Source organism: Corvus cornix, chromosome 1, assembly GCF_000738735.6.
Source record: "Corvus cornix cornix isolate S_Up_H32 chromosome 1, ASM73873v5, whole genome shotgun sequence".
NCBI lineage: Eukaryota > Metazoa > Chordata > Aves > Passeriformes > Corvidae > Corvus > Corvus cornix.
Window position 1 is genome coordinate 88,515,845 of NC_046332.1, and position 21,891 is coordinate 88,537,735.

General features: G+C 42.2%; 1 protein-coding gene across 1 annotated transcript in view; it reads left to right on the forward strand.

The window, feature by feature from the left end:
• Nucleotides 1-4,084: 4,084 nt before the first annotated feature.
• Nucleotides 4,085-21,891, forward strand: part of SLC9A2 (solute carrier family 9 member A2) — a 34,623-nt gene continuing 16,816 nt past the window's right edge. The window contains exons 1-3 of the mRNA XM_039549065.1: nt 4,085-4,282; nt 9,792-10,255; nt 15,532-15,782. Coding sequence (XP_039404999.1) covers nt 4,141-4,282; nt 9,792-10,255; nt 15,532-15,782 — 857 coding nt within the window. The 5' untranslated portion in view covers nt 4,085-4,140. The remainder of the gene's footprint in view (nt 4,283-9,791; nt 10,256-15,531; nt 15,783-21,891) is intronic.

Here is a 21,891-nt window from a genome sequence, read left to right on the forward strand (position 1 = left end):
GATAAGAAAGTCCCAGTGCCTACTCCAACAAAAGTAAAACTAAACTGTCCAAACACCTGTATGAGCCACTCAAGCTACTGCAAACTTGTGTGGTGTGTCTGCAAATGCCTCCCTTTCCCAAACAGCACTCTGTGGGTACCCTGGGCAGTCCCTTGCTCTGGTAGTAATTTCCAGTAGTAATCAATAAATGGATTAAAAGGTAAACAAACTGAGTCATGTGAATTAGCATCTTGATGTATGAAATAACATGCACTTTGTCACGTGAAGTGCTGTTAGCACTGTATCTGGTAAAACAGACAATGCCTGGGAGCAGAATTAAAGAGATGAAAGTACACCGGGCGCAGATGGCACGGCGCTGCGTGGGCAGTGAGGCAGCGGTGGGGGCACTGCGGGAAGGTCCTCTATGGATCAGCTGGAATCAGGCAAGTGCGGCGTACGTGCTTTCTGTTTGTGCTATCACTGAAATGGTGCGGAGCGACCCGACAGAAAATTGTTCTGAAGTGGAAGCAGATGCATTGAGCTGTCAGGCGCAGAGCCATGACGAGACACCACGGCGCCAGGAACACACCTTCACGTCTCCTCTATAGCTCTCCCTGACACCCTGCCTTCCCCTCTTGGGCAGCATTGAAGCTCAGGGATATTTTTCTCTGTATGGTGAGGTCCCCAGTCATGGTTTCAAGAGAAGCTGCTTCTTGCACAGATACCCACAGGGCTGGACACAGTGTGAGGGGTACTGGAGGGGGGTGAAGCTGCTGCTGCTGTCTCATACAACCTATCTGGGTGAAGCTGAGATAACAGGAATATCATACCCCATTCTGCTGTCTCAGGCAAAGCTCTGCCTGGATGCAAAGTCCTTCCAGCCTGGTGAAACTCTCAGCATCTGTGGGACCATGGCTGGTGGCAATGAAAAGCGGCATGTGTCAAAATAGTGACAGAATCTTCACAATCACTTCAGTACCTTATACCATGCTGAGCTTCACTGCATCTATTTCAGCTAGGTCCAAAGACAAATAGGACCCACTCCCCTGCTGCATCATTCTATCCAGTAAAGGCAATTCCTATTCAAATGGTGGATATTCTTAACCTATACAATCCATCCATAAAATACATTATTTTGGTGTAGTAATAGACTATCAACTCTAATAATTAATTTCAACTCCCATTTTCTCTTTTATTCCAGTGTTTTGGGATCTGTGTCAACGTGCTATTTCCCTTTTTATTACTGGCATGTAAGTCTCCAGCCTCAGGATTAATGACATCTTTCCCTCATTTTTTTTATTCCCATTTACCAGCTTCTTATTTGCTTAATACAAAAAGAAAGTTAGCCTATTAACCGGACCCACAGCAGTGTCAGAGCTAGAAGGATTTCTGTTGTGTGTGCCCTTTTATTTTTGGAGTGGAGGAAAATAAGAGGTCAAATATTGGCAAATATCTGGATGGTGCCCCAAGGAAGGGTTTGTTTTCCCGTGTGTGGGCGAAACTTTGTGACTAAAAGCACATGACCTGGGTACTGAAGCATCTCTCTGTCTCTGCCAGGACGCAGCAGCCGTGTTCTGTCATCCCTCACTGCCTGTAATGAACAGGGCAGCAATGAGGAACATTTTCCATGAGAATGGATCTTCTTCCACTTTTGTATGACTCAGTCTTTTCCCATTTAAAGTCCTCCTTCCCCTCTTATGGCAAAGGGAAATTCCTCAGCCAGTTCACAAATTTCTAAATATTGGTCTGGCAGCTGGTGGACCTGCAGGGCTATTGCACAGTGGCTCATTTCCCTGCTCTACAGTGCATTTTGGCTGTGTTATTGAATGGGGGTATGAATTCCAGCATATACCAGAATTATGAGGTGATATTAGAGAAGAGGGTCGATGGGACAGCTTGCTCTTGCCAATGCTTCTCACTGACACTACTGAAGATGAGTCTCAGTTCAGTGCAGCATCCTGCAGGTAGATAACTAGAAGGGATCCTAGAGAGCATGTATTGACGTTTTCATAACTGCATTTTTCAGAAAGGTTTTCTTCATCTGCAGAAAAGGTCATAAAATGAGACATGCAAGTACCATTACAGATCTTATAATTTTAGACTGAATTAAATTTATTATTTATAATAAATAAAGGTATCTCCTTCACCTGAGGGTTAGACTTTTCTTATGGATGGTCTGACTGGGACAAGGAGATTCAAAAATTAAAGACCATTTTCTTTTCGTATTCCTTTTCCATATAAAGGAAATGTCCTCAGAATCGGCAATATTTATGTGTTTCCCCTATTTCAGAGAATGTAATAAAACAAATAAGATATGACGATACTGCATTGTGCTAGAGAGTTGGATGGTGAATATACTGGTTTGATATTAAAACATGTTTTCCTGACTGAATTGTAGATAAATAATGAACATTTCTTTATAAATACTATGTCTTAAAATTTGTCATTGAAACCACAGGCTTAGTGCCCTTTTTTCAGATTCTGAAGGTAAATGACAACTACAGATATTCAGCTAATTGATTCTGAACTTTAACACCCTACAGAAACAGCAGCCACTGATAAATTTGTGAAAAAAATAACTCCTACTTCCTGCTTTAGTTTTATTGGAAGTCAAGAAAGACATGCTTTGCTATAGAGGCATGCACAATGGTGTGCTCTAAAGATTTTATGAGTTTGAGCTTTGGAATACTGTCTTACTCATATGTGGTGAAGTCATGAGTAAATCATGGGTGAGATTCCATTCTTTTAGGAAATCCAGAAATGTGGTGCTCAGCAGTATCTGACGGAATCAGCTCCCAGTGCCTTCAGAAACAAGATTTTGCAAATCACATGGTCAGTATTTGCAACACACACTCGCATGTACATAAATATACTATCAGTCATATATGAGAATACATGAATGAGCAATCATATATGCTTATACAGTGTGCACTTTTAACTGCCTGAAATAATAGAATGTATATCTCTTAATTAACAGAAATGGGATTGTTCCTATCACCTGCTTGAGAGGTGGAAACATATAGACAATATACTATATATTATATTATGTATTAAATATATAATATACTGTATAACTACATATAGAATATAAAATGTCTATATTCTAGAACATGGATATACATATATATGAATCTACATACATATATGTATACAGTGCGTGGTCTTTTAACTCTCCAAATTAAGAGAGTTTTAATTAGTGTGAACAGAATGCTGTCTTTCATATATGTGGTAGAAACACCTTTTGTATATTTGGTAATGGCAAAATACATATGTTCATACACACATATTCATATGTAAAAAATACTTTATTACTATATACATATACATATAAGCATTCATATGCATATATATATTTTTTTACATGTATGTGTATAGATGTACATACATACATATAAAGTCCATAAATTGCTTTTAGATATACGTATGTAGAGACTGTATATGTATCTACAGGCGTATCCATATAGAGTGTGTTGACACTTTAGTTTATATAAATATATATGTATGTATTTGTATGACTGCATACGTATCTCGCTTAAAGTAACCTGCAGTTAAAGGAACACTCCCCGGCGCTGCCTACACCTGTGCAGCCCCGTTCATCCTCGCAGGTGCTGAGGGGCAGGAGCTGGTCCCGGGGTGCCCGAGCTCCCGCTCACACCGCAGCACCTGGCGGCGGCCGGGACCTGGACATAGGACCAGGGTCCCTTCCGGGCGCTGCCGCGGAGGCTGCCGGCGGCCGGCCGGAGCCGGGGGCGGCGGGGGCGGCGGGGCGGCGGCCGGGAGGCTGCGGCGGGGCTACCCCGCGGCTTGGCTACCCCGCGGCTTGGCCCCGCGGGGCGGCCCCGGGGGCGGCCCGGGGGGAGCGGAGCGCTGCGGGCGGCCGGCGGCGCCGGGCCGGGACTCGCCCAGTCCACCGGGGAGGAGGCGGGGCCGGCGGGGCCGCGGCGGCGGCAGGTGCCCGCGGCGGCGGGGATGGTGGCGGCGGCCGGCGCGGGGCTGTAGGGCAGCGGAGCGGGGACGCCATGGGGCAGCCGCCGCGGTCCCCCGCGCCCCGCCGCGCCTCTGCTGCCGGTGCCCGCGCTGCTGCCGGTGCTGGCGGCGCTGGCGGCCGGCGCGGCGGAGGCGCGGGCCACCTCGGAAGGGCAGCTGCCCGGCGCCGCGGCGATGGGCACCGGCACCCCTCCGAGCCCCAGCGGCACCGCTTTCGAGGAGACGCGGCTTCACGTCTTCACCCTGGACTACCCCCACGTGCAAATCCCGTTCGAGATCACCCTCTGGATCCTGCTGGCCTCCCTCGCCAAGATCGGTGAGCGGGGCCGTGGGGCGACCCTCCCTCCCTGCCCGTACCTGGCCGGCCGCCGCTCCCGGGGCCGCCGCGCACAGCCGGGCTGGGGCGGTCCGCGGCCGCCGCGGGGGGCGCGGGGCGGGCGGGCGGGGGCTGATGCTCCTCCGCGGAGCGGGATGTCCGGGCGGGATTTGGCTGGCAGGAGTCGGGGTTCTCTCAGTTAGGAAAGCTGCGGAGAAGAAAATAGACGGGTCAGCCCCGGACTACGAGCACCGTAAAACCCGGAGTTCACCCGGTGCATGACTGACTTTTTCTTGATCTCTCTGCTGTCATTTGAGCACGGTCTTCTTTTTCTTAAAATAACGCCGGATATAATGACAGTCTCAAACCAGAACAACGGATCGATGAAAAGAAAATATTTATGAGGGTAGAGTATGCCTCCTTCTTACTCTGATTTTCCACCATTCACTTATGTCCCGAGAAAGATATAAAAGACAGCACTCTTACGAGTAAGGAAGGGCACCTCTTCCCTCATGTGGAAAACATTTGCATTGCATAGTTTCAATGAGTTTCGTGCAGCTTATACATCATGTTTTTAGTTAACTTCTACGTCCCAAACAGAGAAAGGTGTACATCATAATAGTCTAAAAAATGTCAGGTAATGGTGTGCTAGACAGCTATTTAAATTCCAGTAAATCTCTATGAGTTATGAACTTTATGTCTTCTTACCTAGAGGACAATGGAAGGAATAAAGCTCTGGGACCAAATAAGTAAGTTTACTCACACTACAGTTGTTCCATTCAGAACTCTGACTTTGCAGCACAGATTACCTTAAAAAATACCATCATGCTCGTTCTGACAAAATATTTTTATCAAAGTTAAAAATTTTAACCTCTGCTTGTGAAATTTAAATAGACTGTGTCACAATTTCGTCAGTGATCAGGTAATTAGGATTCTGAAGACCCAAAAATTTGTACTCACCTCCTGCCATGGCTAATATTGTGGTTGGAGGCCTGATCCTTGACCCAAGTAACTTGTTCTGCCATCATTATTTCCTGCAGAAATACTGTGTGTTGCAGCCATTAAGCAGGCATGTATCCTGATGCATATATCTTAATGCATTAAAGGTGCATGCTTAGTCTTAAGTATGCACTTAGGTGTTTGCAGAATCAGAACAGAGTTCAAATATGATACACTCAAATATAATATGAACTGTAATAACCAGAAAACAGGGAGTCTGGTAGAGAACTTAGCCCGGTGAGTACCGAAAATTGCTCTGGCTTCTGAGTTTAGATAAAGCAAAAATTCTTGAATAAGCTAAAACTATTGAAAAAGTTTCTGTTTTATTAAAGGTTTTCATTAAAAGGTAAGCCATTTGAAACATGTAAATACACATACAGACACAATAATACATAATTTCTGGAAGACTATACATTCTATCATGATATTTTGCCAGTGCATAGGCATCTAAAGAGTTAAAACAAAAAAAAACGTTGCCTGACTACTTTAATTTTCCAGTGTGACTCTAGTAAGTAAGCAAGCAAACAGCACAGCTGAAGAAAAATGCATATAATTTTAAAAACCTTTCAGTTACACCAAATGAAAGCAAGTGTGGCTAATCTAGGACATGCTGTTGTCAGTGCGTGTGCTCGGAGCAATGAGGGCCAGATCCAGGAGTGGCCCTAGGTGTGGCAGTTCTCAGCTTCACCACACCTATCTGCAGGCGCCCTGACTCCGGGACTGGAATTAGGAACATCCAGTTCTTGCTCCTGGAGCTCTGTCTGTGCTTCCTTATCCAGTGAGTGCATCAGGTAAACCTTCCCAGGTCAGGCTCCCATTGCTCCGAAGTCACATTCCATGTCAAATTTTCACTGGTTTGTGCCGTCTTTTCTGTTGAGGATAGCCCAGATAGGCAGTTTTGAACTGCCTAGATACCTAAATGCTGCTCTGCCATGTCCTACTGGTTACTACATGTGTCTCGATTCAAAAGGATGAATATGGGTTTCCCAGCCCATGTCACTGCCTGTAGCCCCAAGAGCGGCCCTCTGAGAGAGGAGCCTCTCTGATGCATTCCTCTCCTCATCATTTCCTGCTGGGCAGCACAGGCATCTTGCCCCTGACATGCCAGGCAGCGTGAAATCCACCTCGAGACTCCTGCACTGCCCGGGAAACTTCGGTGCTTAATCTGGCATCACAAATTCCTTTCTGGGGCTAGGCACTGAATGCTTATGCTTGGCACTGCCGAGTATCAAACCTTCATGAACAGATCCCTAAGGTCTTTTCAGCTGTGAGGAGCTCAGAAGATAGGGTCCTGTGTAATAACAGCTCTCTCAGTGTGTGAAAGATCCCAGAGAAAACTCAACTGCAGCACCCAGTTATGAATCTTTTAGCAAATATCTTTTCACAGAAGTGCAGTTTCACCAGAGCTGAAATGTTCCAGTATTTGCTAATTTTTATAGGGAATTTACCTGAAAGGTTTGTCTGATCCTGCCTGTGATCATGTCACTGTAGGCTTGGTTTAGAGGGAGCAAGAAAGCATAAAAAAGGAAAACCTGAGGCTGCCAAGCAGAACTTGAACATTCTGACAAGATACATTTTCACGAAGACATTAAGAACGTGGTGCTTTTTATTCCAGTATAGGACATGAGCACAATTTAAAATCTAATAAACTGCCTTGAATGGAATTATTTTAAAACTATCTCTACTTATTTCTTCTTTTGTGTGTTGATACCAGAGGTGCGTTACTCACGTGCTGATGGACTCCATGAGTATATTAGATGGGACCATTGCACCTGAATATGCTGGAATCTCTAAGTAGTAAGACTAGTATACTTAATGCCCAGTTTTACTTATTTTTTATGCTACTAAACCTACAGAATGTTGTGTAACTGATCCAGATTCCCATTACTTTTATGTTTAATCACAAATGCATGAGAGGTGTTTCTTCTGACAATTGAGCTGATACCCTTCCAACCCTGCTCTCCTGAAAGAAGGTTTAAGCTGTTCAGAGGTACTCATTTAGTGGCATTTCCAGCATCAGAAAGCACTGGAATTCACCCCCCAAAAAAAGGAAACTGGGATTCTAAGGACTTTTAACTTGAAACATACCAAACTTGCACTTTAGGCAAGTGTCCTACTGCCATTTTTGCCATGATATATGGAGGATGTTTACTCAATAAGCATCTTCCATGCTGTTGAAGCTGAGTCACTGCATAATCTGAAGCCCAAGAATAGGGTCAGAGGAGAAGAAAGCAGCTGTAGTCCTGCATTCAGCGTGAAAGTCTGAGTATTGCTGTACTGCAGGGGATCTGCTCCCGCGGCGCTCCTGACCCTGTGGCTGTGAATCCAGCAGAGAAGGGAAGATGTCCCTCATCCTGCAGGGCATCTGCTACGACTTGATGTGCACTGGATTCTAAATCCTAGCTCTCTGTCTTCAAATCAGGAACCATAGCCTGTCCCTAATCACCCTTGGATACTTTTCACGTAGGCAGGAAGTCTTCCAAGAATTTTGATGCTGTTTACATGAATCAAAAGCATGTTTAGCTTAGTGGGAGTCTTTCCATTACCTTTAAGAATGAGGTGGAATCCCAAATCTCTGACAGGCTATGAACTTTCCAGAGTGATTTGTAAAGAGAAAAGAAAAGATTTTAATTTTTTTACTCACAGTAGACATTTCATTGCCATTGCATTACAAGCGGTTGGGACTATTTTTGTTTTCATCAAAAGCTGCATTTACAAAATTTTCCTTCTCTTGAATTTTTATTGAGGAAATGATTTCAAATTTACTTTTGAAGGGTTTAAAAAAACTTTTGGCAAAACCTACTTACTCAGGGGAAACTTCCTGACCATTGAATAGGAATTCTATTTCTGTCACTGCAGAAACTAAGATAAATCATAAAATGTCTATATGGAAGAGGCTGAAAGGTGAAGAGTCAAGTCTCCAACTGCAAATTCTTGATTTTTCCAGGATCGTTACCTGTTCTGCCAAAATAGGACATTGGTGATTCTGGTTTTGAAGAATGGCAATGGATTTGGCAGTCCTTCTAATGAGTCACATAGGCTGTGTTTCTAATTATTGAAAGCAGTCTGTGTTCATTCAAAAAGGAAAAAAAAATGCAACTTGAGGTGCTTGATTTTAAAAATAGTTTTAATAGTTACAGAATATATAAGTAAAAAGTCTGTAGATTAAAACAGCTTTCCTCTTGCTCCTTAACAATTTGTTTTTCCTAATTATAAGTTCAGGCTTTCTTTTAACTGGAAAAAAAATCTGTGGTGAAAGGAGAATTAACAAAATAGGTGTTACAAGATACATAACCCCAAAACTGGGAAACTGGATGTAAACTATATGAAGACTGCAGTAGTTTAACTGTTTCGACTACAGGTGGGATTTTTACTGAAATAGTTTTACTGAAATAGACGCCCGTTATTACCACACCCAGTGTTTCCGTGCAGCTCTCATTTAAAATAATTTAAATGCTTTTTAGTCAGGCAGGGATTGTGGGATCTCGTGGGTGTGGATCAATTTCTATATAATTATGTGGGCCAAATATAGATAAGGAGGAGTCTGGAAAAGATTGGCATCGCTGGGACCTGGAATGTGACCTTGGTGCATAAGGTTGATCATTCCATTAGATTGGCCAGAGTAAGCTCCTTCAAAACTTTTCCCATTCATTACCAGAATTATCCTTACAACAGCCAACTTCTATAAGTAACTAGAATCTTTAAATCAAAACTGCATGGCTTTGAGAGTTTTAGAAGGCTAAGTAACATTCAACCTCTAAGTCCGCATTTGTAACCTTTTAAAATTCATTTCTTCAGTACTTTGCACAGATTTTTATGAGAGAATCCTGACTCTACCACAATTCATATGATACAGAAGAATGAATATAATAATACAGGCTACAACTTACTGTCACTTTATGGAAAACATGTTGATTCTTGTGAAATTAATTTGGCAGCTTCACTAAAAATAATAATTGTATCTGTAAATGCTTCCTCCTTGTTGTAGGGGAAGTGATCATGGGTGACTAGGTGCAGGTCACATGTGCTAGTTCCCCTCACTAGCTTTGAGACTCTGAAAGTAAAAATGAAATTAATGTACTCTTTAAACTCCTTTGTGAAGCTGTCCAGAGAGGAAGAAGTGGTTAGTATGATTTTTTTTCTCTATCTAAATGTAATTTGCCCTAGAGAAGCATTTGGATTGTGTTTCTGGAGGATTCCACATTTAAAAAATTACCCCACAGTTTCACAGAGAACCCTTGCACACAGTTGCTCCATCCAGCCTAGCTCTTAAGTGGAATGTCAACCTATTAATTTGTCTCTCCACCAAATCAACTGAATTAACTGTGCTAGCCAACATATTTGCCTTGACCCATTATGGATGTCCAGTTCAGTCTTTGCAATGAAAATGAAATTGCTCTGCAATCGCTGTTTGTTTAGTATAGAAATGAAGACAACAGAATCCAGAATAATCTTATGGATTCGGTACAAGTAATCATTTCCCTTTCTTGTGTTTGAATTTCCTTTGAAGGCTTTCATCTCTATCACAAGTTGCCCTCAATAGTACCTGAAAGCTGTCTCCTTATTCTGGTTGGATTGCTTCTTGGTGGGATTATTTTTGGAGCAGAGGAGAAGTCCCCACCTGTAATGAACAGTGACGTATTTTTCTTGTATCTGTTACCACCCATTGTACTCGACGCTGGATATTTTATGCCAACTCGTCTGTTCTTTGAGAACTTTGGTACCATATTCTGGTATGCTGTGGTGGGTACACTCTGGAATGCCATCGGCATTGGAATTTCCCTTTATGGAATTTGCCAGATCAGTGCATTTGGTTTGACTGATATCACTTTGCTGCAGAATTTGCTCTTTGGCAGCCTCATTTCAGCTGTGGATCCCGTGGCGGTGTTAGCCGTCTTTGAAAATATCCATGTCAATGAGCAGCTTTATATCCTGGTGTTTGGAGAGTCTTTGCTGAATGATGCTATAACTGTGGTAAGTTACTTGATAAATGATTAATTGATAAAAATGATGAATGATTGTTTACATGCCACTCCACTGTATCTCTTTGTATCTGCTTATTACAGTTTGCTAATAGATGGAAGTCAAGGAGTGCTAATGTGACTATCTAATTCTTTAAACTTTAGATTTAGAAACCACAGTGGTCTTACTACGTGAGAGTAATGGTAGCATATTTACTGTAGGGATTTTACTACCTGATCACTCTAGTTTCTGTATCTTTGTAATTCTGTTACTTCTGTAATTTGAAACTCTCTGTTTTCCTCACCTGCAGAAATGTTGGGCAGGAAAGGGAGCAGGCCAGTGTGGGTGTCACAGTGTGTTAATGGGGAGGATGGCAAATCATGGAGATAGCACAGGACCTGGCTGAGGTTAACGTTTTGCGTATGCCCATGCACTTGGAGCTGCCCTGAAACCACCAATACATATATCCCAGGCTACAGATAAGACAGCCACCTGGAGGCAGTAATTTCTAATCATTAACTAGCTGAACTAGGGTTGTGGTGCTGACCTGAGGACAGCAATCTGCGAATTCCATTATCCCCTGCAGTGTCCCTCATTTGTACCTGATGACACTGTGTCTAGGGCATTACTCCCATTTATCCATGCCTTGAAATCCTGACCATGCCAACCATGTCCTAGCATGCTTTCTGTTTTGTGAGGCATAGAGGCCCTGTTTTTCATATGCTGGAAGGATCAGAAAGATTCGTGAATTGGGTCTGCACTTTCCTGTCTCTGTCCCTGGCTTCTTCTTCCTGTCCCATTCTATGCACAATTGTCCTTCTGTTTTCCCCTTTTCTTGGACTTTGCCTCACCAGTTTTTCCCTTTTCTTGGACTTTTCTTCACCTCCTTAACACATGTATATGTCATCATTTATTCTGAGCCTTGGTATTGATAAAATCTTGTGTGTCTGTGGGAATACTATATTATTTTTTCACTTACACTGCACGCTTTACCTGAATCTGTTGCTATCCAGTCAGCTGAATTGCATCTCCTCTTATGGGCTTGCCTTAAAGCCTAGCTTTTCTCATTAGCTTATAGTTGGAACTGCCTGCCAATGCTAAAATAATACTTAAGCCAGTCCTGTAAATAAATAGGTGTACATACTGAGTTTCAAAAGGCTTAGCAGTTCAGCCGTAGCAGGGTCTGTCTCTAGTCACTCTTAATGGCCACTTGTGCGATGTCTCTTCATACAAGATTTTTTTCTAGGGGGAAAGGCTCTAGTTATTTAAAACTTGTTGTTTGGTGGATTTTTCCAAACAAAATCACTTTTTTCAATCACAAAGTCAGCCACTGGAGCAGCAATTAGTACTGCATGATTTGCTAGGAAAACCCTTCATCCTGATCACTGGCATATTCATATGTGCTATTTCCCAAAGGCAACTTTCTCTAAACCACCATTTTTATAGGGGCTGGCATGGCAATTTAATGTGTAGCTTTCCTGTAGGCATCATTATTGCCTTCTCTGGAGGTTTCCTTATGGCCTACCTCCCCAGATGCCCTAACAGAGGGAAGATAACCTGAGGAGTCTTTAGGGACAGTCCAGTAATGCACTGGCCTTACATATATTTATGAAGGAGAGAAAGGAATGTAAAGTACCTTTGGTCTTACTTCCTATCGCTTGAAGGTAGCACTTGGACAGAGATCAAGTTGTTTCCACATGCACAGAATTGGTCTGCTAATAGTTCCTTGTTATGTTTTTGCACACCTGCAATCATGTGATTATACCTAAAATGTGACCCAGGCCGTCACACAGATTCCTGGGGCTGCCCTTAGAGGACCTTGCCTTCCCTTCCCATAGCAGGTGCTGCTGGAGCAGCCGTTGCTGGGCTCTCAGCCATGTGCTCTGAGGAGGTGATGTTATGTACTCTCCCTTCCTCTGCCCCTGTTTCACAGGGGGAGCTGATAAAACCCATGACCAGCAGAGCTCAGAACCTTTCAGCTTTCATCTGCTGGAGCCCTTGAGTCCTACCTGCCCTGGCAGGACCTGAAGTGGGATGTGGGGATGAAGTAGGATGGGAGTTGAATGTAGGTTGGCCTTCCATGGAAGCCGCCTAACTCCTATGGCCGCTGCAGTATCAAAAACCTGGGGTTACGCAGATAGGCAGTGCAAAACAGGGTGGCTTTACTAAAGGTGCTTTTATTAGAATAGCAGTGTCACCTATGCTTTCCTTTTCAGGGAAGGTGCTACTACACCTTCATCTTGTATAGAAAGAAAGGTGTGTTTTCTCAAGAATATCAGTTCTGCTGCATTTTTCAGATGGTCTTTCATACCTAATAGTTTTTGCAATATGTCTGTGCATTTGAATGTTCCATTTCCCCCACTGGTGGAATTTTGGAGCTTGAATTTGGCAGAGGACAATGTTTGACAATTGGATTCTTGATCAGAGTTGGTACTTTACCAAAAAACTGTCAGACATAACTAGCAAGGTGATATTAAATGGTAAGATCACAGCTGAGTGTTAGCAGTTCAAACTCCAATTCTGGGCTTAAAATCAGAAAGAAGGAGCCAGCATCATTATAATAATATTATTCCCATGTTAGAAAACATTACAGAAATACTCTGTATTCTGCCTCTGCTGACAACATTATTTTAGAGTGCTTTAAAGTAATTTTAGAATTAAAAACTGAATAACTGAGAACTGAGGAAAATAAGCAATTAGTATTTCAGAGATACTCTGAGACAAGATTAAAAAGTGATCAGTGACTAATATTGCTTGGTGTGACCTTCAGTGAGTTCAGCTGAAGGCTATTGAGTTAATGGAAATCTTGAACGTCAAAAAATTCCCCTGTTCTCATACCAAATGCATTAAAAATGTCACCGGAGTTGGTGTTTAATGCACTTGGAAGTTTAGAGAAAGCTCAGTAAAACTGAACTGCTGTAGAGTGAATGGGAAACGAACCTGATTTTGATCTCATGTGCAACAGTGTAAATAAACAACAATGGGAATGAGGTTAAAATCATGTTCATTACATTCCATAGTCATAGCTGCTGCTTTTACCATGGCTGAGGTACAAAGGAGAAAATTGCTTTTCTTCTTTCAAATAACTTATGGCATTAGACTTGTTATTTATGAAGATGTCTCCATGTGGAGCAACAGGCTCCATTCTATTTGCCGGGGGTATACTTTGCTGTGAAGATGAGGTGACGCTATGGAAAGCCTTGGATAGATAAAATTCTCTGCTTCTTTACAAGAACCTTGCAGTTCTCTTACTTTAGAGGCTAGCCTTGTATATATTTATATAGTTATTTTTTAAAATGTAAAAAATGCTATTTAAAACTCAAAGAAAATAGTCAGCTTCTGTAATATGTACCAAGAGAGTATTCTGCCAGGTCAAATTCTGCAGGTGTCTTAGAGAGAAACACAACTCTGGGATCGTCCCAAGTTTCAACAGGTGACTCAGGGAAACTCCTTGCACACAACTCAAGTCAACAGTATTCTTCAGTCTGTGATTCAAGGAGTCCTGGGAGTCTGTGGAACAAGAGTACCTTGTAAAGTGACCAGCAAAGGCACTCCTACTGTCAGTAGGTTTAATTCTGGTATACTTCTCTCCATGCAAATCCATAAGGTCCGCAAATCAAAACAGGTGGAAAAACTGTGGAGCCTATGACATTGTTTTCTTGTCCTGCACAGTACACAGTAACATGGAATGGGTCAAAAAGGCTGGGAGTCTGCCTCAGAGCAGCAGGGGGTTTGTCCAGATGAAAAAGGAGACTTCTCCCAAGTGGACTCATCCTGAGAGATCACTGTTATCAAATAAATAGAATCATAATCCTGCTGTTATTGTATTTGCTGCTTTGTAATGAAAATTACTGGTAACTATTCTAGGTTTCATTTAACCTTCTATTTTCATGCTTGCTCTGGAATATATTTTTTCTTTTCTGTTTCAGTTCTTTCACTTAGCCCAAATGACCCATAATAAGCCATGTCTTTGCATTAAACTCTTAGTTCTGTAAGACTTACCCAGTTTTGACTAAGAAGTGCTGAACAGCTTATGTTCTGTCCTGTGAGAGAGAACTAGACTGCAAACATGAGAAATCCTTCCACAGCCACTACTCAAACACCTACTTTGTTAGCACAATGCAAGTGCTGATAAAACATTGTTCTCTCAAATAGCATTCCTGATAGAGAAACCTGTTTGGTTTACTGAGAAGTCCAGAAAGAAAGCAGAGGTTTAACTCCTGCAAGCTGTCTAAGATGACTGGTCTTCACTGGCTTAGCCTGTGAACCCACTGTGGTGGGAATAGGTGCCTGTGACCAAAGTTAGCTCTGTACAAGGGGACAGTGTAGCCATCCTGGTACTGCAGGGCTGGGAGCATACATGCAGCACCAGGGAAGGGTTGAATCTCCCAGGTGAGTCTGCAGATGGGGCAACCCTTTAAGGTTTCTTTATGAGTAACTGATTCCACTGTTTTCTGTTTTGGAGAAACTAAAATACGGGATATTAGAGAAATGTGGACTTTAGGTTGTACTGTTTCCTGTATAAAACAAAAAGGGTCTCTGGCTAAGAAAACGTGATAATCCCATTGACCTAGTTTGTTTTGGAGGATGGTTATAAACACTTTGAAAATTAAACTGGGCAAACACCTGGAAACAGTTTTTTTAATGGCAATGAAATCCAAATCTCTAGAAATATTGGATTCCTAGTGGTCGATAATTTTGAGCAAGAGAGATGGCTTCATGAATACCATGTTTCTTTTACTCCTTGAGGTGCTCACTGTCTGTTCCCAGCTCCCCCTACACCCTCTCCTATCCCACCAGTTTAGATGAATCTGTGGTCTAGTTCAGTGCTCTACCTCTCAGTGTCATGTAGATCAAACAGATTTGAAAATAACCTGATTTTTCACTGGTTGTGAAACTGGTGGGTTTTTTTTCTCCTTCTGTTTTATTTCTTTTAATCTGGGGAAAATCTGAAATGGACATTTGTGGAGAAATTAGAAGCTCTGTAAATAAATGAAGAATTAAAGAAGAATTAGATAGATTTATCCTCCTGGCCCCCAGAGTGGCACAGGTTAAGAAATCTGTCCCATTTGCAAAAATGGGAGTAGTTATATTTATCTGTCTTTGTCTATCTCCCCAGTATATATGGATGACAAATACTATGCCAGAGATAAATAACAGCATATCTAAAAAGTGAATTCAAGGTAGATAGAGAAATTCAAGTTCAACTTTTAAGCAGAGGAACATAATGGCATGAAGGGAAATTGAGAATAGTTCAAAAAGATAATGTGCTTTCTTTTTCCTCATAGGTCCTGTACAATTTGTTCAAGTCTTTCTGCCAGATGCGCACAATTAAGGTTATTGACATATTCGCTGGGATTGCTAACTTCTTTATAGTGGGGATCGGTGGAGTATTGATTGGAATCCTTTTGGGATTTGTAGCAGCCTTTACCACCCGTTTCACCCATAAAATCCGAGTGATTGAGCCACTCTTTGTCTTCCTGTACAGTTACTTGTCATACATAACAGCTGAAATGTTTCATCTCTCGGGCATCATGGCGTAAGTACCCCAAACTTCAGTAATCATAGCATCCAAGTAAGAATGCCAAAGGAAATTGGAGAGAGGATCAGATTTTGCAAACCTTGCCATGTGGCATTGTTCCACAGTGCATGGCAGAGTTACTGGCTTGAGGATTTCCGGCCTCTTCCCTCCCGCTTCCACCCCATTCTCTCAGCTTGCCACCACACCAGCTGTGTCACTAAAACTGCTCATGGCATCACATCATAAGCCATATCCTTGAAATGTTCCAAGTTAAAAATATTCACTTGTATTTTCAGTGGGCTTATTTTTAACCCAGGTCACTTTGGTGACCTGTGTCCTCATGTGACCTTTCAACTGGTCATAATGGCATGGGTGAGGAGTGTCCCATGGTGCTGTAGGGGCAGTGGTGGCAGGGAGGGTGTGGGAGTGGTAGCAGGGAACTTCATGAGCTGGCTTCACTTTTGATGCCAATATATTGTGAACCTATCTTTAAAAGTTAGTCATGTGAGCAGCCAGTAAGTACCATTCAATGAAGACAATGTATATATCATTAAGGCAAACTCCTGCTGGATTACAGGCACAATAAAGATTGGGTGAATGTAAAATTTTCAGTCCTATGGTGATATAATCCTATAGTTTAGTATCTTGATACATGTGCCTGTGTGTTACAATGTTCTCTGTATGCATCATTATGTATAAAATAATATTTTTCTTCCCACTTCCAACAGATAGAAATATTTTCACTTCTGGTTTTCCACTCTTGGTCTTCAGTAAAAAAAGAGCACAGCCTCTCTCTTCATTCTGTTTATACTGTAACAACTTCAACATTAGAAAGAGCCTTTATGACATTTGATATGCTTAAATGTTTTGCTCTGGTTCCAAGTAATATTTTTAAAGCCAACTTTCTTTAATGAATTTGTATTGTTCTAGTGGCAAATATGAGTCATTCAGGCATTAGGAGCAGAGCTTTTTCTGCAAGCTCAGATGTTACTGCTGAGTATCACTAATACTTGATAATACCTCACCTGATTATTATCTTCTAGGCAAGTGAAGATAGGTTTAATATCATAGTCATGCCAGTATAAGGTTTTCAGGGGCTGGGAGGCGATTTACAAGGAAACTTACAGGTGATGATTATACTTATACTGATTTCAGTAGTATAAAAATAGGAATATGCCATGAAACAACAGGGGTTGGAACTTTAATGTCAGTAAAGAGCTAAAGATTGCCTGGGTTTCTTCCTCTGATATGAGCCTAAATAAAGCACCATATGCATCCACTTTGACCGAGTTCATAAATGTGCCATCTCTTTTCATAGCTTCTATTCATAGCATTTGTGTGGTTTCCAGTTTCCTCCACCTCTTAAGCCAAATGTCCTTGACATCCTATGATCAAATACTTAAAGGGTTTCTGAACCAAAAACGTGTGGCTAAACTGTACATGGAAAAAGTTGTGGCAGTGTTTATGAAAATACTGATTTGGACCTGCTGCATCCAGGACACAAAGGAAAGGGCATGGTGGGTCTGCTGGAGGGTCAGTGGACCCACCACATGCCAGTGCCTGCCACCAGCAGACCAGTGCTTCCCACAGCACTAACAGCCTATTCATTTTCATTTGTGCAGTGGCCCCTGAGTGGGTGCAGAACAGAAGAGGAAACACAAAGTATTTTTGCCCTCAAACAGCACGATAGAAAATGAGTTATCTTTAAAATGTTCTGTCCATTTTTGACTCTAAGCATACTTTGTAATTGCTGACAGAATTGTGTACAGCAGTAACATCCCAGCTGAGCCAGAAGGGCTCTCTGCTGCCATGTAGGGTCTCAGCTGCTGTAAGCCATAAAGCCTGTCCCATCCCAGCAGTGCTGCTGAGAACCTTGGAGCTCCTGCAATCTCTGCATCCCCTTGGAGTAAATCTACCCTCTTCTTTTCACATTTCATTGGCCTTTGAACTACAGAGAGTAATTTGCTCTGTGTCACAGTGCAAAAACACATACCAGTGTTGAGTTCCCTGTCGTTTTCTGCAGCGACTGACTCATGTAAGGATTGCTTGGGTCTGACTTAAAAGTCAGCCCTCCTTTGAGAAGGTAGTTGGAGCAAATGACCTTGGAATGTCCTTTACAAATGAGATTGTTTATTTATTACTTGCTTCTCTGGCCCTTTACAGTTCAGCCTATGAGGAATAATTGCCTGGTCTCCCCTTTTTCACCCATATCCATGAGTCTGTTAAATTACTGATTCCCAGGTTTATAAAGATACTCAGTGAGACCTTGTAGTTACATGCTGTACCATACTTTAGGGGAAGGACATGAACAGGAACGTACAGTGTTACCAAATAAATAAGATACTTACATGGATTGCCTCATTCCTGGGCAAGTAGGAATTCACTAGCAGAGGAATAGAAGGGAATGAAAAGCACTTGTCCCTCTTCTGATAAGTCTGTGTACTCATTCTAAGGACAAACGATTCTTGAAATGTCCGTATATAACCCTTGCACTAGGTTACTTGGCTGAAATACTGAAGGGACTGAACCATGTCCCTGCAAGCAGCAGTGAGAAAATCTTCAGAAGGAGAGGAAAGAGTTTCTACTGTAACTAGAGCTGGGTGTGAATGAGGATCTCAGGTGTAAAACATACAGATGTGAATCTGAGCTTTATTCGCTTGCTTCCATTTCTAATTATAGTGCTGCATTTTCTGCTTACTAATTTCTCATAAAGGCTGTGAAGCAGCAGAACTTTTAATATAGGTTTGGTTTTTTTTTTTTTTTGCAACAATAAATTAGCAGGCAGAAAGGAGCAAACATTGAAACTACTGTAAGTTTAGTAGGTCAAGGAAACTTGAGGATTGAATCCAGTGGCCTAGTTTATTGCAGTCCTGACAGAAACTGTACTGTTTATACAGTGAGACTTTTATTCTTCAGAAGTACAGAATGTTGCAGGTTAATTGCAATGAAGTGCTTTTCCCTTCCCCTTCTTGACCAAGGCAACTACTCAGGTCACAGAACTGGAAGCCAGAATTAATGTATGTGGATGAGAAATGTAAAATAAAACACATCTAAGCTTTGGCTTTGATTATTGTGACAGTAAAAATTTGGTTTTTGAAGAACTTATTATAATAATGTACATAAAATCTTGCATAAAGACATTGGTTTTATATTAAATTCTAACACTATGTCCCCACACAATTTTCAAATGAAAGAGACTTCAACTTCTTTTTCTAATGTAAAAAAATACTCTAAAGAAATATCTGATTCAAAGTGAGCAGTGATTAGCTGTGGAATATTACTTACCTGAAGAGTAACAATTAATGTACTGCTATATTTGTTATAGCATTGAACAACTCCTCAGTTGCTTGACACTAATTGAATGAATGCAAAATGTGCCTGAAAATAAGAGTGTTGTCCCTTTAAGTTCTAGTGGTTAAGCAAGATAGGTGTTTTAAGTTACAGCTTGCAGGGATTCTGATTAATATGGTGACAGATTCTTATCAGACATCTATTTACAGTGTCTCCATTACCTCAGGTTCCAAAAACAAACCATGTCCAGAGAATGCTTCCCCGCTCCCCATGCTGCAGGGCTTTCCTACATTACTATAATCATGAAAACGTTTTATTTTAGGAAGGTAATAAATAGTACGGCATGTTTTGTTGTGCCTTTGATGCAGACCTGACAGTCCTAATGCTTCAGGGCACTAAGCTGCTGCTTTGGGACTCTGAAATGACTGTGGCCCTAGAAATGGCTGTTTTGCAGCCCACCCACTGCCTTCTTGCTCTTTTGCATTTTCTGCCCCTGCAGTTGGCAGCTCCACTGAGTGTGCCATCGGCTGGAGCAGCCAGACTGCATCAGACTTGTTACACTTGTGCAGATAAGCAGTGTACCCACAGGGGAGCTGTCATGACCCATGGCATAGCCTGAGTTGTTTGTAGGTGTGTCAGTGCAGCCTATGGCTTGTGAAGAACTGGTTTGCCACTGAGTATGAGACTTTTGGAGGGTCAAAGTGTTAAGTAGATTTGAGAAGATTTGCATATGTGCTTATGTGGTTGATCATTAGAACTATGTGCAAACTGAGGAACCTGGGAGTGTTGACAGCTTCTGGGCTTGAGTGCATGTCCTGCTTCTTGTCAGGACAAAATCCGTGCATGGCCCAGGTCCTCTCCCGCTTTCTTCCTCAGGCACATAAGTTTGTGGGATTTGTTGTAAGTCCCCAGTCTGGGCAACTGAAGATTCCAACAAAGAGGACAGCTGGGAAAAGCATCAGTTTGTCAGTATTGGCAAAATTTCAGGACTTCTGTTGTCCCAACCACATGCTCAAACTGGAAAAGTTACCTTAACTACTTAGAGTATCAGGGAGAAAGCTTGCGTGCTTATGAAATCGACATTGTATCTTCCGCAGTGGAGCCTGTGTAACCAGGATGAGCTCTGCTTCCCCGGCAGTGTGCTACCTGTGGACCACAGTGGATCTTTCTGTTTAGGACCTTGGTGAAATCAGCTGGCAATGAGGAGAGGGCTGACAATTTTATCAGTCCTAAATATAGATGGGGGTCTGGGACAGTCTCAGTGAGGCTTTCTTCCTTCTTAGACTTGAGTTTTCTTAGTGTTGGAGCTAGTCTTTGCATGGCAATGGACATTTTATTTTGTGCTGACTAGATCTGCTTCTCTATCACCAAGTATAGGTGGACAAAAATGCAGAGTGAAGGCCAGGTCAGGTGCATTATTCTGCCTGTATTTGTAAGCCACTATCTGCCCCATCAGACTGCATCTGTCCCCATATCACATCCTCTTCCTTGGGTTTTATTCACTCTGATGTACATTCAGGGCCTCTTCTGCTTGGGAGAGGTCAGCAGAGTACACTGTGTTTGCTCCCAGTGTCCACATGTCCTCCCAGGCTTGTCCCTCAGAAGTATTGTTGCTCAGGCACTTTGGGGATGTAGATGTGGCTCCATGTAAGAGAAGGAAACTTCTGGACAAAACTAACTTTAATTAATCAGGAGAAATGTGTTCAGAGTCTGGCAGTGACTATAACCTGAGCTGCTGCTATGGGCTCCCTCTTGCAAAATGCTAAGGAAGTTCACTATATGAAGGTCCTTTTGAAGTTACTGCTGCTTCTGGGATTTCTGCTGTTCTGCCATTTAAAAAAAAAAAAAAAATCCTTATTTTGAAGAAAGAGCCCAGGCAAGTGTGTTCATAATGTCAATGAGGTTTTTCTGAGCTCTGCCCCAGTCTGCCTGCCCACTTCCATTCACATTCAGGGGTGTTTGATTCAGAGTGCTTCAGAGATGGGGCTCTTGGCTTAGAAGCAGGACATGCTCAGCAGAAGAATTTCTGCAGTGAGGTCTTCACAGAACTTGGGAGATTTCAAGAGAAATTTTCAGGGATGCTAGCCAACCTGCCCTCCTCCCCCATGAGAGAGAGAAGTGTAGAGATTTCAGCATGAAGAAATATCCCCTATGTTAGCAAATAATTATAAACTGAAAACCTGGTGTAACTGGAATACATAAGCGTGGACAAGTTGGCTGTATTCAGAGAGACAATGTAAATACATCTCTGTTTCTCTGTTTAGATTTAGTGTGCATAGTTTGACTGAGAACCCATACATAGATATGTATAATGTTCTTAAGTGGGAATCAAAGCAGATGTTGTTGCCCTAGACAGTAGAACGACAGCTGTTTCACAATGTACCTTGCCTTAGTTGTCCACCCTGATAATTACTAGTCAACTCAGACTGTGCTTCCCTATACTGAGACACCACCTTGAGCTTATCCTCCAGCCAGCTCTGCTAATTACCCTAGAACTGGTAAATGTGTAGCTGAGTGGTCCTCAGCCATCCCTGTACCGTGGGCAGCCGTATTCAGCAAATGATGTACAACCAGTAATGTCATTCTTTGCTTTTCCTGAGGATTAACAAACTCTGTTTGCTAACACAGAAAATGGACTTGTAGATGTATTTACAGTAAGCCCTTTCTTTCCTCTCATGTATCAGCTGAGATGCCCATTTCATTCATTTGTAGATGCTTTAAATGTGCAGCAGCACCTGTGTGATTTCTGGTGGTGTTTTTCTCTTATTCAGCCCTATGTGCAGGCAGAGCAGGCCTAAACTGGTGAAGGATGACAAATTGTCTGTAGCCTTGCTGC